The 16,699-nt window shown below is 39.8% G+C and overlaps 1 protein-coding gene across 20 annotated transcripts in view; it reads left to right on the top strand.

Annotated features, from left to right (window-relative positions):
* Mbnl1 (muscleblind like splicing regulator 1) overlaps positions 1-16,699 on the top strand; it is a 162,868-nt gene that overhangs the window by 138,243 nt on the left and 7,926 nt on the right. For 10 of the 20 annotated variants that reach the window (XM_013118996.3, XM_021231725.2, XM_040754373.1 and 7 more), the window contains 5 exons: positions 5,983-6,240; positions 7,438-7,491; positions 8,926-9,079; positions 15,617-15,652; positions 16,348-16,442. In XM_013118996.3, coding sequence (XP_012974450.1) covers positions 5,983-6,240; positions 7,438-7,491; positions 8,926-9,079; positions 15,617-15,652; positions 16,348-16,442 — 597 coding nt within the window. Of the gene's footprint in view, positions 1-5,982; positions 6,241-7,437; positions 7,492-8,925; positions 9,080-9,366; positions 9,512-15,616; positions 15,653-16,347; positions 16,443-16,699 lie in introns of those variants that run through there. The other 10 variants (XM_040754365.1, XM_040754362.1, XM_040754361.1 and 7 more) reach the window with 10 other exon arrangements.

The raw sequence follows: 16,699 nt of genomic DNA, 5'->3' as shown, positions 1-16,699 counted from the left end.
TTCCAGCATGGCATGAATTAGCAGGCTTGGGCTGAGAAGTCGTGTGTGGACTAATTATGGAGAAAGCAACAGAGTGTGGTGATAACATGAAGGCAGTGGAGTCTAATAACTTGTCAAGTTATCAAAATATAATAACTGCTGATACCTTATTTATTCATTACATTTTGTTGGATATAGTAGAAAGGGTATCAGATTGCAGCATTTTGGTCAGTATGCCCCCCCCCCCCCAGACACAGACATCACTCCTTTACCCTTAGAGTGACCTGCTGGGAAAACGCTGGCGTTACCATGGTTTTATAGGGAGGTTGGGGTGGGAAAGAGATCTGATGTAACCTGTCCTTGCCGTAGAGCTGCACGCTGGTGTTTGGCTTCTCATTACGTAAGTGAGTAGTAGTTCTCTAACGCATGTTGTCTGCTAGTGAAACATGACAGCCTTTGGACCAGTTTTATTTCCCTGGTCTCCATAAAGCAAACTTTGGACTCTTAATGCATGACTGTTGATTGACTAATGGGACTCAAGTCATCTGAGAGGAATGTCTGCATATTAATTATTAATAGGCAATAATAGTCAAAACACTGAAAGAATGAAAAAAACAGAGCTACATTGTCAAAACTCTGTGGATTCCCTTAAAATTTTAGGTAGTTTTTCTATAATTGTACTTTGTGGGTTTTTTTGTTTTGTTTTGTTTTGTTTTGTTTTCCTTTCCATGGAGAGCTTGCCTGTGTGTTTTGTCGTTTGCCTTTGCTTCTGCTAGAACAATCTTCTCTCCTCCCGCCTCCTGTGTTACGTGCATTCCTGACAGCAGTGGGCATGCCCTCCCTTCTGTTGACGGAATCTGTGTCATTGTCACAGTCACAGCCTGTGGTGGGAAATATGCGTGTGCCTCTTTCTGCTCTGCATTCTGACTCCAGGGCTCCCCCAACATCTCCAGTGCTGGAGGAGAAGACATGGAGGGAGTGCCCACAATTCTTTTCCCACGGTTGGCACCTGTGGTTATTTAGAGGTTAAAGTCATGTTCTGGCCTGAAATACTCTTGAGTTTTGATTTTTCTTCTGAGGTAAAATTGGCCTAAATCAGTTCGGGTTTTGACTTGGTTCTTCTTGGTACATCTTTTCCTCCTTGTGGATAATTGTCACAATATAAAGAGATTTAAAAAGCGTCTGGTTTGTATGTAATCACTTAAAAGTACCAGTGTTGACCAGTACCAAATGGTACACAAAGGTCTGAAGTTGGAAACTAGGAACCCAATGTTCACTGCTGGTAGGGTAGTTAACCACATATGCCTGACTTGTCACACTGGCTTCATGTTGCTTGTATGTGAAACTTGAGGATCACACTGGCTTATCTTTAATGTTACAGGGCACTCAAGTAATTCTTTAGCTTCCAGCAGCAACTGTAAGAAATATTGAAACATTTACACACACATACACACTATGCATATATATGTGTATATATATACATATTATATACACATCACAGATGCACAGTATCTATCAATATGCTCATTCATTCTTTGTTGAATAATTTTACAAATATTATATGTTCTGTACTATAAAACTCAGACTGTGGTTTTCTCTTAAAAGATGCTCCTAATATTCTGCTCTGTGGCCTTAGGATCCTATCTGTAATTCCCAGATTAATTTTGATATTTACAGAATGTTTTAAGAAATTATTACAGTGTGTGCAGGTATTAGAAATAGCTAAGACTTATGGTCACGCCTATGCTTCATTACAAAGCCTTGGTAGTAATGATTTGTCCTAAAGGATCATAGTAAATTTTTCGTGGTGCAAAATGGATCCTTGGATGCATCTATGCTACACTATCCAGTGGAGAACTATGCTGCATGTCCTTCAAGTTGAAGGGGTCGTGAATATCTGTGAAACCTTTTACTTATTGCCCATTGACAAGGGCAAGAAAGGGCCCTCCTAAGTGTAGTATTGCTCCTATAACTTTTACCTTGTAACTTTCAACCTCAGCCCATTAACCTGCCATTAAAAGATACACAGAAAGATACTTCCCCCTCACATAGGTGATAAAACGTAACTCTTTTGAGGAAAAGTTTAAACATTTGTTGACATTCTTTGGGGGGATGTGTTTAGGTTTTGACCATTCCAGTTAGAAAATGTGTTGTCTTGGATGTGCTTTTAGACAAGGTGCAGAGTGTGTTTACTGACTCATCTGTGACTTAGATCACTTGGGGCAATAGTTTAAATGTGGCAGCCTCATCCAGGTAAACTTACTTGTTCGGTCATGGGTCTCAGGAATTTTTTTCATGTATCAGACAAATGGCTAACAATGCAAATAGTCACTTGCTGTGTAGCTCCCAGCTTTCTACAGCTTCTTCAAGTGTCACTCATGACCCTGAGCTGAAAATATACTTCTAGTGGAGGCATGTTTGTCCAGACTGCTAAATTACAGAGATCATTGTTCTGAGTATGCTGAAGGGCTTTAGACACAGTGACAACTATTTAAGTAGTTCATACCACACAATAGTTACCAAACACACCTCAGTGGCTACATATTTCAAAGGCTTATTAAGACATTTCTTGATTTTTTTTTCTTTCTGGCTATTTTTTCCTATTGACTATTTAAACATTATAATTATCCTACAAAAGTTTTGTTAGGATTTATAATTTTTTTGTGAGTATTGCAGTTGAAATGCTGCTTTTCCTGCTAGAAGCAACTTTGTATCTATTTCCCGTTACCCTGGGGAGACCAACCTGGCTTCTGATGGAACCTCAGATTTGATGTTCAAAGAGAGACACTCAGGGTTCTGTTTGGATTAAGTCCTGTTTTGTGTATGGGTTAGTATAGCTCATCATTTTAATTTAGGTTTGAAAGACGTTAAACTACAGAAAATACCCAAAAGTTTTGACCCACAAATTTCATTTCTACATATTTACATTAGAACATTATCCGAAGTTCCTAATGTTGTATTTCCTTTGCAGAATTGTTTGTAATTTGAAAACAATTGAAATGACCTATAGGTCCACTTAAGAGTCGCCCATTGTATGTACATTGTTTGGTGTCTGAGGTGCAATGAGAAGTAATGACTTGAACCTCATCTACAAAAATGAAAATGTAGATACTGTTAGCCAAGTTGTAGCTAAACCGTGATTATAGTTATGGAGGAAAAAAAGTATGCAAAGAGAAAATTCCAAAAGAACAAAATGGAGTCCAAATATTGCCTGGATATTTTTTTCATTTAATTTTGTCTTCTCAGCTACAAATTTGCTCATAAATTTTGTAAGCTCTTATCTTGTTTTGAATCATGAGATTAAATAATGTTGGAATTTTTTGTCAATTTTAATTCACCCATGTAAACCACATCTGCAAGCTTTCTTTTGTAAACCTAGTCTGAAGTTTTCTCAAGTTTTCAGAAAAAGGAACAAACCCAGCCCATAGTCAGCAGTCAGAGGGGAGACTCCATTTTACCAGTGGTGACTGTTCGGAGAAAATACGTTTTAGAGTTGGCTTCATTCAGTGCCCAACTTTCCCCACAGTGTCTGAGCAGTCAGACTTTCACAAGGTTTCTCCTGCACTGTTTCCCTAAACTGCAAGCTAATGTGAGGGCATTTCGTATGTTTGTTCCACCCTTCCCCACCATGTCGGGACAAAGAAAACAAACAAACAAAAAACAGGAGGGAAAATCTGAAAGTCAAAACTGTAGCAAAACTTAAAAATCTTAAAAACTTTAAAATTCACGTTAAAGCTGTGTCGACTCCTAGTTATCACCTTGGCTAAGCTTTCATACCACTCTCCCTGCTGGCAATCCACAAAAGCATGAAGTATAAATCGTAGTCAAGCTGTCTTTAACCTACAGAAAACCATGCCTGCACGAAAGGAGCTTACAAATGGCCCACCTCTAAGTTTAGGCCCTTCCTGCCGGTGCGGCAAGAGTGAAGAGTGAGTGTTAGGTTTGCTTTCAGTGCTCTCCTAGACAGACTCAGGGAAGAGAATTGTTGGGACCTGGCTGGAGAGAGCACGTGTGTCCTCTCGGATGAAGCCATACTGACAAATGGGCTTAAGCACAAAAGTGACCTTTCTGTTTCTAACACGACGTAATGTATTTTATGGCCAGGCACACTCACTACACTGGAATATATTTTCTTTCCAGACATCTCTTTTTCCAGGCTCCCATAATAAGCCTGCCATTTTTAACAGGCTTCGGGACCCATCCTCCGAAGGCCCCACCACTCCCTTTTGTAGTCAGCTGGAGAAGGGCATTGTTGTGAAACACAGCTGGACCATGATGTTTGTAAGCCGGGGTTACACTTGAGTTTTATTTGCTCTGTTCAGAGAAGGTGAATATGATAATGCAAACAGCACTTTGTAGCTCTTTCTAAATCATCTGTATTGTTAGTTGTTCAGTATATAGTTTAAGAGTTGGGTAAACTCAGAACGTGAGTGCAGCCAGGCCATTGCTGTGCTGTAGAATACAAGCCTTTTGCTAGCTGAGAGTTCCCGGTAGTCATTTACAGCACACCTTTTTAATATGTAGTCAAAGCCAGGATCTTGGTGTGAACTGCTTTTCACCATAGAAGGAAGTCAGCATAATAGGGGCTGGGTTTAAATGTAGCCATCTTTACCAGCACCTTTAAAATCCTAGCGTCTCATTCTTGCCCGACTGCCAAACAGAGCATGTCTGTGCTTACCCCGTTGGGGGAGGTGGTGTCCTAGAAGAATAAAAGCATGTCTTTGAAGTGTGCCTTGTAAATAAACTGAGGCGGTTAGAAGCTTGGAGTGCACAATTAAGTCATTCGGTGTTTTAGATGGCCCTCTGGTGGTCAAAAGATCAAACTTCCAAAGTGAGACTGTTGGAAGGTCCCATTATAAGACTCCAAGGGCAAATGAATGAAAAAGAATCCATGTTCCAGGGTCCCCACCCCAAAATTAACAGTTTTAAACAAAGTAGATAGTAACACAAGTGAGTCTTTCTCCTTCCTCTTAATACAGATGCTAAGTGAAAGTCTAGGGCTCAAAAGTAACTCCTGGAAATATGTTGGTAGAAATGCTCTCAAGTTACAGTGTTTTGTGTTTTTCACTTAGAACTAATCTCTGTTTACCTAAAAGTTACAAGTACGTAGCCAAAAATTCTTGCCTGACATTCACTAAAATAATATTAGCATCTTAAATAACTTCAGTACCTCTTGTAAACCCCGTAGCTTAACTTTGATTTACTATGAATTAAGTGATCTGTATACCTGAATCACATTTAATTTAAACTTTATCACACTTATGCATTTATCTGTCTATGTGTCTGGTCACTTGCATGCCGCAGATTACGTGCTGAGATCGTAGGGCGGTTTTCAGGAATCACTTCCAAGGGTCCGGCTCAGGTTGTCAGGTGGGATAGCCTCTCATCGGCTCCTGTGTCAGACGGTAAGGACTGTACAGCCAGTATCCTTTCTCTGGCTCTCTGTTGTCCTGTCCATGACAGCGTCTTTCTTATTTTAATGGCCATGACACTTTGAAAGAAATGTCTAGCCATTTTGCAAATGTTTCCCATTCAGCGTGTGTAGTATTTCCTCAGGATCAGCAGGGGGCAGTGATACAAACACCATATGCGACACGTCCTTTTTTGGGTCCCGTTAATAGAGAGTGGTGTTCCTGAGTCTCATTCTTTCTTAGATAATTTCCGTGTGTTCTCTTGGTGAAAGTGGTATGCTGGGCTTCTTCACTACAAAGTCCGTATTTTTCCACTTGGTAATTTAGCACCAACACGGTACCAGGATAGGCGTTTTATTATGTGCCTTCCATTCATCACAAACACATTTTCTTTCTCAAGGACATTTCACTGGAAAGGTGCTACGCTTGCACGCTAAGCCCTGCCGGATGACCCTGCTGCGTTGCTCTAGTTTGCCGACTCCCCTCCATGTACACCTTTGGTCCCCAAGTTTGGGTAGTTGAATTGCTACCTCCAGAAGGGACCCTGCTTGCTCATCTCGACTGAACCCCATTCATTTAATGACCTCTTTAGGTGTGCCGAGAGTACCAGCGAGGTAACTGCAACCGAGGAGAAAATGACTGTCGCTTTGCCCACCCTGCCGACAGCACCATGATCGACACCAATGACAACACGGTCACTGTCTGCATGGATTACATCAAAGGGAGATGCTCTCGGGAAAAGTGCAAATACTTTCACCCTCCTGCACACCTGCAAGCCAAGATCAAGGCTGCCCAATACCAGGTCAACCAGGCTGCAGCCGCTCAGGCTGCAGCCACTGCAGCTGCCATGGTGAGTAGAGACAGCCGCGCTCTTCTTGTGAGCCGTCAGAAGGGATACTGGGCGATCTGTCTACTACAAGCTCCTCATCTGTTATTAACCTCTTGCTTTTTTTTTTATGTTTTGCTGAAGATATCTTTGTTCAGGTGTCCCACACGATCAATAATAAGAAGCTGCCATTCGCAGAAATGGGGGCAGCGCCTCAGATGGTCCACGTTGTCCCTCCTTTGGCCTGACCCCTAAGCATCTGTCTCATTGTGGATGCAGGGTTTCTGAGATTCCTGCTCCATTCAGACCCATTATTTGTCCCCTTTCTGGTTTAACAGCGCTGCCATCTTCAGTCTCTGGTTTCTGCGCACCATCGAGTCAGCCACCGTTCTCGTTGGGTGTGTTCTTTTACACCTCGAGGCTCCTCTTTACATTTACTTATCTTGTTTTTAGTGGCATAGTCTGCAACTGTTTAGGAGAAAAATTGCCTCAACAAAATTGTTTCCAAGTAAGCTGCAGTATTTTTGAATAGCCTGCCATCTAGATAGTGTCACGTCCTCCTGGTGGCATAAACATAGTAAACTGCCAGATCTTGGGTAAGCCATTAGACAGGGAAGGAAACAAACAAACAAACAAACAAACAAACAAACCCAGCACTACTCAAAGAGTTAAAAATCAGATCATTTAGAATAGACACTAAATGATTTCTCTTAAGATAAACTTCAGTATGACCCAGTAGCTGAGTTTAAGGAGCCCGTTTCTTGGCTTAGCTGTTTTAATGTTGTCTTTTTATATATATATAAATACATAGCTTGTATTTAAGCATTCATAAAAATCGTCACGGCGCAGTAAAATGATCACGGGAGAGAGAGGTCTTTTCTGTGTTTGTTTATGGATACTTGAGCAAAAATACAGAAGGCAGACTCTCTCCTTTTCTCTTTCTTTCACTCCCTTTCATTTTTCCTTTAGAGTATTGTTTGTAATTAACTACAAAGGGGAATTCTCCTCCAATAACAACTCGATAGTGCCTTTATTGTGCATGCTTAGTCTTGTTATTCGTTGTATATGGCATTCCGATGATTTGTTTTTTTATTTGTTTTTTTTCTCACCTACCCAAAATGCACTGCTGCCCCCATGATGCACCTCTGCTTGCTGTTTATGTTAATGCGCTTGAACCCCACTGGCCCATTGCCATCATGTGCTCGCTGCCTGCTAATTAAGACTCAGTCGGCTGTCAAATCACTGAAGCGACCCCTCGAGGCAACCTTTGACCTGGTACTATGACCTTTCACCTTTTAGCTTGGCATGTAGCTTTATTGTAGATACAAGGTTTTTGGTTTTTTTTTTTTTTTTTGGTTTGTTTTAGTTTTTGTTTTTTTAACCAATTAAAATATATACATATGTAATCCTTTTCCTGTTTAAAGTGGTAAAAAGTACAATGAAAAACTGAGTGTGGTTTCCTGAAGAAGAAAAGAAAGAAATGAGCAGAAAGACGGAAAGTGTACACACAGATGTCTGTCTGTCTAGAGTGTACACACAGATGTCTATCTGTCTAGAGTTACACTTAGATGTCTGTCTGTCTAGGGTGTACATACAGATGTCTGTCTGTCTAGAGTTACACACAGATGTCTGTCTATCTAGGGTATACACACAGATGTCTGTCTGTCTAGAGTGTACACATAGATGTCTGTCTGTCTGGAGTGTACACATAGATGTCTGTCTGTCTAGAGTGTACACATAGATGTCTGTCTGTCTAGAGTGTACACACAGATGTCTGTCTGTCTAGAGTGTACACACAGATGTCTGTCTGTCTAGAGTGTACACATAGATGTCTGTCTAGAGTATACACACAGATGTCTGTCTGTCTAGAGTGTACACATAGATGTCTGTCTGTCTAGAGTGTACACATAGATGTCTGTCTGTCTAGAGTGTACACATAGATGTCTGTCTGTCTAGGGTGTACACACAGATGTCTGTCTGTCTAGAGTGTACACACAGATGTCTGTCTGTCTAAGTGTACATACAGATGTCTGTGGTACAGTATCAGGCTGGGATCCCAGCAGCCCACATTCAGTTTGACTGCATTGTAAAGAGTTCTAATGAGATACTTGGAGGACAATCAAGTGTGGTTTTTTTCACTGTGTATTTCATGTACCTGCTCGGTTAGCATGGCTTTAGCGATAGACTTCTTTACTTGTTAACATGTACAGTGCAGTAGTTTTGGAGGAGTCCGCATGCTCTCTGGGACATTTGCATGTGTCAGCAGTTGGGGAGGGCAGAGCTGGCAGGCGGTTGGCTCCCTGGCCAGTCACTGGGCAGTTAACTGTTGACAACAGTGCTTCTACTCGTCAGCACTCATGGAGCTCGCACTGAGGCTTTCCTTCTTTCCCAAGTCAGCGGCTTCTCACAGGAAGCCTGAAGCATTATGGGACATAAAACACCTTACTCATTATAACATGTGCTCTCCTTACTAGTGGGCTTTTGTTGTGGGCGAAATAATGCTTCCTTTAAAGCTTTTAACTTGCTTAATTTCTTTGGTTGGTTTTGTCTACTGGATTCCCCCCACCCCCACCCCGTAGTTAAATGCTCCGCCGCTTGCGTGCTCATGCTCCCTAACAGTTTCGGCCTACAACTGATTTTTCTTTTTTTTTTTTTCTTCCCTTTTTCTCTTTTTACTGGTATTTGTTTTTATACTCATTCACTAAACAGGGAATTCCTCAAGCTGTACTTCCCCCATTGCCAAAGAGGCCTGCTCTTGAAAAAACCAACGGTGCCACCGCAGTCTTTAACACTGGTATTTTCCAATACCAACAGGCTCTAGCCAACATGCAGTTACAGCAGCATACAGCATTTCTCCCACCAGGTAAGGGCTTGGATTGGCTACGGAGCGCATCCGTGATGACCTACATGGGGTTCTACCGTTAGAGCAGGGAAAAACTGCAGTGCAGGCTGGCTGGTAGTCAGAGAGGGAGTACGGTAAGGAAGTCAGCTGCGGAAGACACTCAGTTTCATGAGAGGCTTTCCTTTACAACTGGAAACCTAAGCTTACTGAGACAGAGGTGTTTTATCTGTTTATGAGTACGTATGCTATTTGGAATTGAAATATTCTCTTTTTCTCTCTCTCCTCAACACTGTTGTGTGTTTGTCAAGCTGTGTTATGATGCTCTCCTGCTGTAAGACCCCTTTGCCTGCAAGATTCCACAGTTTTATGAAATGACGCAATTTTGACATTTTCAACCTTTAGTTTGCAAACTAGAACAAGACTTAAAATTTACTCATCCTAGAGCTCTTCAGATGTGCTTCATATTGACTGAGCATTGCTAAAATTATTCTTGTACCTATGCTGAAGTAGCTCTAAATTCCCTCGGTGTTAGGATTTAGTGCTTAGTCATCCTACGGTATTCCTGTTTACTGCTGAGTCATGCCCCTGTGTTTTCAGTTCATAAACACATACTCTTATTCATAGAGATTTAAGAGTTAAAAACACTAATAATTCATCTAGTTGGTTACCAATTTATTATTTCAACATTCTTTATAAGTTTTTTTAACTTTTTATACCTTGTATTTTGAAATTATTTACTAAGACTAGTTAACTACTTTTTTTCTTAAACATAGAGTTTTATTTTGAGAACACTATGAAGATATAGATATATAATACTTTTGATTAAATAATTTATTAATAAGTAAATTCATAGCTAGGTATGTACATCATAGATCAGTCAACTTGTGCTATGGTGACAGATTTAGAGTATTACATTTCCTGTGATTTTAAAGAAAGGGATAGTTTTCTTTTAGACTTATTAGCAAATTAATACATTATGCTCATGTTAGATGTTACTGGGAAACAACTTTTTGTACAGTTCATTTCTGAAAAGTGGCCATCCACACATAGAATAAATCAGCTAGCTAAAATATTCCATTAAAATGCTCCAGAATAAAATGATAGCTATACTCTTAAGATAACATTGTTCAAGTTGGAGTCTGTCCATATTGGAATAAAAATTAAATGACTTTAATCTATAACATGTTCATTGATCTTAGGGAAATTTTCACACCAAAGCACATGGTATCTTTCGTTTCCTTAAATAGGGATATTCAGAGAGTCCCAGTATTTAATCTTTTTGCTTTTTTGTTAAGTTTCAGTACACCTAAACTTTTACTGTTTTTCAATGAACAATTGCTCACTTTTATATAACCAGATCCCTAGGCCAGGTATGAAGGGATTATTAGAATATTTAAGCAAATTAAAATTCTAGCTGTCATCTTTCCATTGAAAAAATATTACCCTTAAAATGATAGTTTCCCAAATTATTGTCTTCCATGTGTTATGTAAAGAAACTTAAAATAATCTATCTTATCCATTGTTTTTTGCATAAACTTTTCACCAATAGTCAAACAGCTCCTTCTTCTCTAAATCAGTATAACCAACAGTTGTATATTAAGTACAACCTGAGTGTTTGGCAGTTTTACTCTCTGGTCTGTTTCTAAACTAAAACATGTAGGTTCAAGTTAGGGAAACAATTTTATCCATCTCTCAAAGACAATTGCCCACCACTCTTGAAACATAAATTGTTAACTTAAAATGTGCTGAAAGTAGGTTGAAGTTTTAAAGACATACTTGTATCTTATAATGAAATTTTTGTATTAGAGATGTTCTATTTGTATTTACTGTCATGTGAAATTATTATAGCAGGAATATAAAATAATATATATTTGCAACCCTATTTGAAGGGCCTAAAGCTCAGGTTGAATTATTCATTAGTCATATAACCAGAGACAATTTCTTCCATCCTGATTTAAAAATTAAAAAATACTGTGATTTTTGCATATGTTCCTGCATGTGCATGAAAATCGCCCCTGTGGTATCTCTATTTCTGTCAAACCCCTTTGTCAGAAAGATAGAAAACAAAGAATTTCCATAGGGAAAGCAAACCAAATAGCCCCAAAGCCACACAAGGACCAAAACAGTGATTTGACAGAACTAAGTATGGAACTGTGGAGTCTGGAAGGCTCTGGGAGTGCAGACCCAGCCTAAGGGGACTAGTTAGTGCTTTGATTGCCTGGTAGGTGGTACTCAAGGCCTCCCGCAGGTCATGTGTTTTTTAGCAGCAGTGTGTTGGTTAGCTGCTTCCTGGGGCTGACCAGACAAAGTTGCATAGACAAACACAACACAAATTGCTATATAGTGATTTTTGTTCAGATTTTGGGGACATTTGTGTATTTACATACAAAAAGTCCGTTGGTTTGAAAAATACTGGCAACTTTATTTTTTTAAGATCTTGCTAGAACTAAAGGAAGTTGGATCTTATCATAGATTCATATATAATCACATATGTAATATCTTAAAGGAAACATGCTCATTTCCCAAAATTTAAGTTATCTTATATGCATATAAAATAGAATTACATATGAGTGAAGCACTCTGTCTAATGATGGCATAATAATTAAGAAGATACACTATCATTTTCACACATTTTAGAGATGCTGTGGTCTGTTGCTTCAGCAGTCACTAGAGACGTGTGAGTGTGTTTCGTTGAAATTATGGTGAAGCACAGTCTGCTGAGTCCGTAGAGCAGTTGGCTACATAGCATGGGAACCAGTTTGTTGGCAGACACTCAGGGACTAACTAGTGTCAAGCTAGTCAGCTAACACAGAAAAATACTCACATAGTTAAGAGCAGAACTGAACCAACTCTATCCACCTCATTCGCCACGTGCGGTTATATCCACCCGTGTGTCTTGTCTATGCAATTAGCATTCTGTCTTCAGCTCCCTGACCTTCTCCTTCTCCGTATCCACCTTGCCTTTTAGTCAGCCAGCACACATTGATTGTATGCCCCGTGGTATGCTGGTATTTACCTTAGAGATTCCAAGCTCGTGACTGCAGGGGTCAAGCTAGCATCCAGAAATAGCTGGGGCACATGCTTTCCAGCCCCTCACTTAACTTATTTTCCACTTTTTGTCCCAAAGAGCCACTGTTGGCTCTTGCCAAACCCTACAGATATCTTTCCTCCCTTTTTTTTTTTTCTCAGACCCAAAGTTTGGCTTGATTTCTCCGTGTTACCAGTGAGTAACACGGGGCCTAGTGATGTCCGGCAGGTTGTCACCAAGTTACAAGGCACTTGTAGGGTTAACAGAACTTAAAGTCAGGTCTACGGGAATTAGACCTGTTTCTCAATGGCTATGAGCTTGTTCTACAGCTGCCTCAAAAAGAATATCAGGAAAGAGGACAAGCCTTTACAGGTGACCGATCTCCACAGCCATTTTACTCCCTCTGTCTTACTTAAAAGATCTAGTAAATGGAAATATTTGACTAAGTTCAGTATTGTTTGTTTCGATTTTAACTGCACAGTATTTTATTTTACCTTTACTCTTCAGAACTAAGCTGATTGGTTACACAGACCGGATAAGATCTAAGGCCTATTGATATAATAGGGATGAATCTCACCCCTTTGATATGTCAGAAATAAGATTTCCATTCATACCGATTTTGCTATTATTTTTGCCTAGATTGCAAGTGAAGGGAAGTTTTAATTTCACTGGATCCTGAGAGCACTTTGAGGCCATCCTCTGACATCTTCCTCCCCCAGTCCCCTGTCTTGTGTAGCCCTATCTTAAGAATATGCCAACACCAAGGAGATGGGGAAGAGTATTGAGTTTTGCATTATGGTTTTGTTTTCCTCAGAAGCACCTATCACTTCTTTCTACCTATTTCTCTCAACCGATGCTGGCAGGCAGTGTTTAAAAGAGCTAAACTAGCTTGCTTACTTAATGCAACTTCCATGTTGGCTCACATTACAGCTCCACCAGATACAAAGGCCAGGAAACTGTTAGGTAGTGGTGTAGCTGTTTGGGCCAGGATGGTAGGAAGATAGTGCCATTTTTATAGAAGAGACACCACAAAGATCTCTAGCCTGTCACTATGAATATAATCAATGTAAGCATAAATATTTATAGTTTTTTATGTTAAAATATTTAAAAATAATGAAGAGTAAGAAAGCTGTTGCATACTTGAATAATGAAATAATATTCTCTGTTTTTAGAATACCTAAAATTACCTTTGTATCGCTTACTATAAACTTAAATTAGCAAAAATTATCACGTAGAAATTCTAACAGCTATCTGATTATAACATTTTCTCTCCTGTATTTATTTCCTTTGTCCTTAATGTAATAGTTAACTATACCTGCATTTCACATATAAATTGTTATCCTATTTTTATATTCACACGGATAATTAAAATTTTAATTTTAAAAAGTAGTGCAGTTACAGTGACATATTTCTCAGAACCATGCCATTCTGCTGTGCAAATACCTTTGTAGGGGAAATTGGGAATTGGCAAGTACATTCACTTAAAATTTGTCTCATGCTGAAAACTGAGGGAAAATTTAAATTGACTATTTTTGCATCATCGTTAATAAGTCAACCAATTGGAAGTTCAGATGGATGCTATGGTCATTTCAGGAATGGTGTTTGGTTTTGGTAAGAGGGTCCTACAGCAGCACTGTCTTCGTGTTTGTGCGTTCCCGCACCCCAGCTACTGTCTCCATCGCTGCCTTGTGTTTGTTCGCTACAAATCCCTCTTGGAGCTGTGTGCATTGGTTACAATGATAATGAGGATGGTATCCCAGACAACATTTAGTCGCAGAGGCCGAAAAGGCTCTAGAGAGGTGTGGAAGGGTCAACTCATTTCCAGTGCGTGCAGGCCCAGTTATGCACGGATAAATGAAGCACAGCAGGCAAACTGTAGCTTTAATACTAAATTTAAAACCTGTAGCTTGAGTACTATTGGAACTGGCTTGAATGTACCTCAGGTAGCCCACCGCAGTCCTTCATTTACCCTTTCACGTCTTCTTTCCCAATCCTTCTGCCCCGTGAGGTGGTACTTTCACAAAACCTAGGCCAAGTATTAAGTCCTGCTTGCTCTGTTGTCTCTAAAATATATTCTTTGTTATTGGTCTGTTTTGCTGTTCCTGTTGCCCTCCACACATCTTTATGCAGTATCAGTGGCAAATCACAAAGCTATTGGAATGTCGTAAATAGTGCCTCCCTATAGAGTATTAGTTTGATTCCCCCAACCCCCCAATCCATTGCTCGGTTTAATCTAGCCTCAGTGCCTGTGGCCTAATTGTGATAGCGGATGAATTGCACATGGAACAGCATTGCCAGTTGAGTAAGCTCCGTTTCGGTTATGTTTCTCAATGGCAGTTTGTGCAAAGCCATCTCTGACAAGACTCAGTTGGCAGATACTTTTTCTAACAAATGTTCATCCCAGATGCTACTAATATTTAAGCAGGATGTGCCAAGATTCAGAGATTTAGATAGAAATCTAAAAATCACTTTATATTTAACCCTCAGAAATCTAAAATAATCTTGTAGAAAGAAACGTAGTTCTACATATGTGAATGTGGCCTGGACTTGGTAAAAATAGATAGATTTTCAATATTTGTATGTCAGAGGACACAGGAGCACTGAGTGCAGCTTTTATGTTTGGCCCTGACATCCACACCTCTGTGGACATGAGGGCTTAGGGCCCCACATGTGACGACGTGTGCATCCTCATTATCCCCCATTCAACGGTTTCCACTGAAGTCTAATTAGCAAATTCTTGCCTTTGACTCTTTGTAAACATTGGCTCCTTGAAGGTCTAAACTAGCAGTTAAAAATCAGTCTCTCTAGCCAGATGCCTACCGGTAAACTGGTTTGAGTTTCCAAAGATATTATGCTCTCCTGCAATGCTTTTTTCTGCCTTTGAATTTTAAACTGACTAAATGAAGATGTTTTTTTCACCCTTTTGCGTACTGTTTACTTATGACTTGATAGCCCTGTGAATAAGCTTTCTGTCTGGATGGTCCCAGCCTTGTTTGTATCTGTGTAGTTGCTACATTGAGCAGAGAAAGAGCACAGGCTTTTAAATGAGTTTCTGTCTCGTTACAGTGTACAGTTTTGTGTATCGAGCTATTTATCATTTGCATAATAAACACTAATTATTCAAGGTGTTCAGTCTAAAGAAAACAATGCATTCACGTGTCAGATTTTGAAAGAATCAAAGCAATAAGAGCTAGACAACTGAACTCAAACAAAACATTACCAGATTTCTTCAAAATTAACTGAATAGGTTTAAATTGTCTTGGAAGTCCTCTATCTTAGGCAGCAGTTAAGAGAAACAAACTATACCAGCACACAGTTAAACTGGCTTTTTACTCTTCACTTGGGACTAGTTCTAACTGATCACTATGCTACTGTACGGTCTGATTGTGCTGACAATTACATGCCACTGTTCCCGTAATAACAATTTTTCTTCTTTGTTCAAACGAATTTCCTAATTACACGTGTGATGGGATGTTTTAATTCTTTTCCCTTTTCAAATCCACCTTCCTGTTGCAATGCATGATGGGCAGGCTCAATATTGTGCATGACACCCGCTGCAAGTGTTGGTAGGTGCCAGCTTTGTTTCTTGATTATCTTAAACCTACGGTGCATCTCACAGCCCCTCAAAATCCACTGCTGAGTTTCACGTGTATCTATTGGGCAAGTCCATTTCCTTTTTACTAACACCTGTCAATTAAATGCCAATTCCTATTTAATTGACATGGCCCCCACATAAATGTTTTCTTCCCACACAAGTTTCCTTTAGTCACGACTAGTGGATTTTGATCGGACTATGAGTTCTGGTATATAAAAACAAGTCTATCTCATAAAAATAATGACTGTATATTTTCGTAATGGTGAATAATTTAAAAAAAAGAACTTTTATTCAAATGAATAACTGTACATACAAAGTAAATACCTGTATTTTATTCATATTTTAATGTCTATAGACACTATATAAAATTCTTGTTTTTTTAAATTAGCAAATTAAGCCTGTTTGTGTCAATTTTCTTGATTTAATGGTAACCAGCTTTTTTTTCCCCTCCCCCTTTTTTTCTCTTTCATCCCCCCCTCCCCTTCTCTCCTTGGAATGTTGTCCTGCTTTGCGCTGTGATTGCATGTCACTCACTGGTGATGATGTCCTGTCACATGGCTTCTTGCTATGATAAATACCATGCCCAATGATCTCCTCCATGTTGCCATGGTTTCCATATTGCTACACTCTTCTGTATGTTTGCTTATATGATTTTCCCTCCGAAAGTTCCCATGGTGCACGGTGCTACGCCAGCCACTGTGTCCGCAGCAACAACATCTGCCACAAGTGTTCCCTTCGCTGCAACAGCCACAGCCAACCAGGTTTGCTAATTTACAGCTTTGTTTCTTAAAAAAAAAAAAAAAAAAAAAAGCAATTCTTAATAGGGCCCAGTCAACTGCCTCAGTGCACATGGCTCTCCCATTGTGCTCAGTGGGGAATCGCGTGTACGTGAGCTCTAGAGGGTGCTTTCATGAGCATGGGGTTTCAAAGATACCTCTTGTTGGCCTACACATTCTCTGTGACAAGCAGCAGATTGCTTTTATGCCATTTATAAGTGCTCCAAAATTGTCGCAGCTCT

Source organism: Mesocricetus auratus, unplaced genomic scaffold (assembly GCF_017639785.1).
Source record: "Mesocricetus auratus isolate SY011 unplaced genomic scaffold, BCM_Maur_2.0 Super-Scaffold_100011, whole genome shotgun sequence".
Taxonomy (NCBI): Eukaryota; Metazoa; Chordata; class Mammalia; order Rodentia; family Cricetidae; genus Mesocricetus; species Mesocricetus auratus.
The sequence above is the reverse complement of the archived record's forward strand: the minus strand, read 5'-3'. Positions and strand labels throughout refer to the sequence as shown.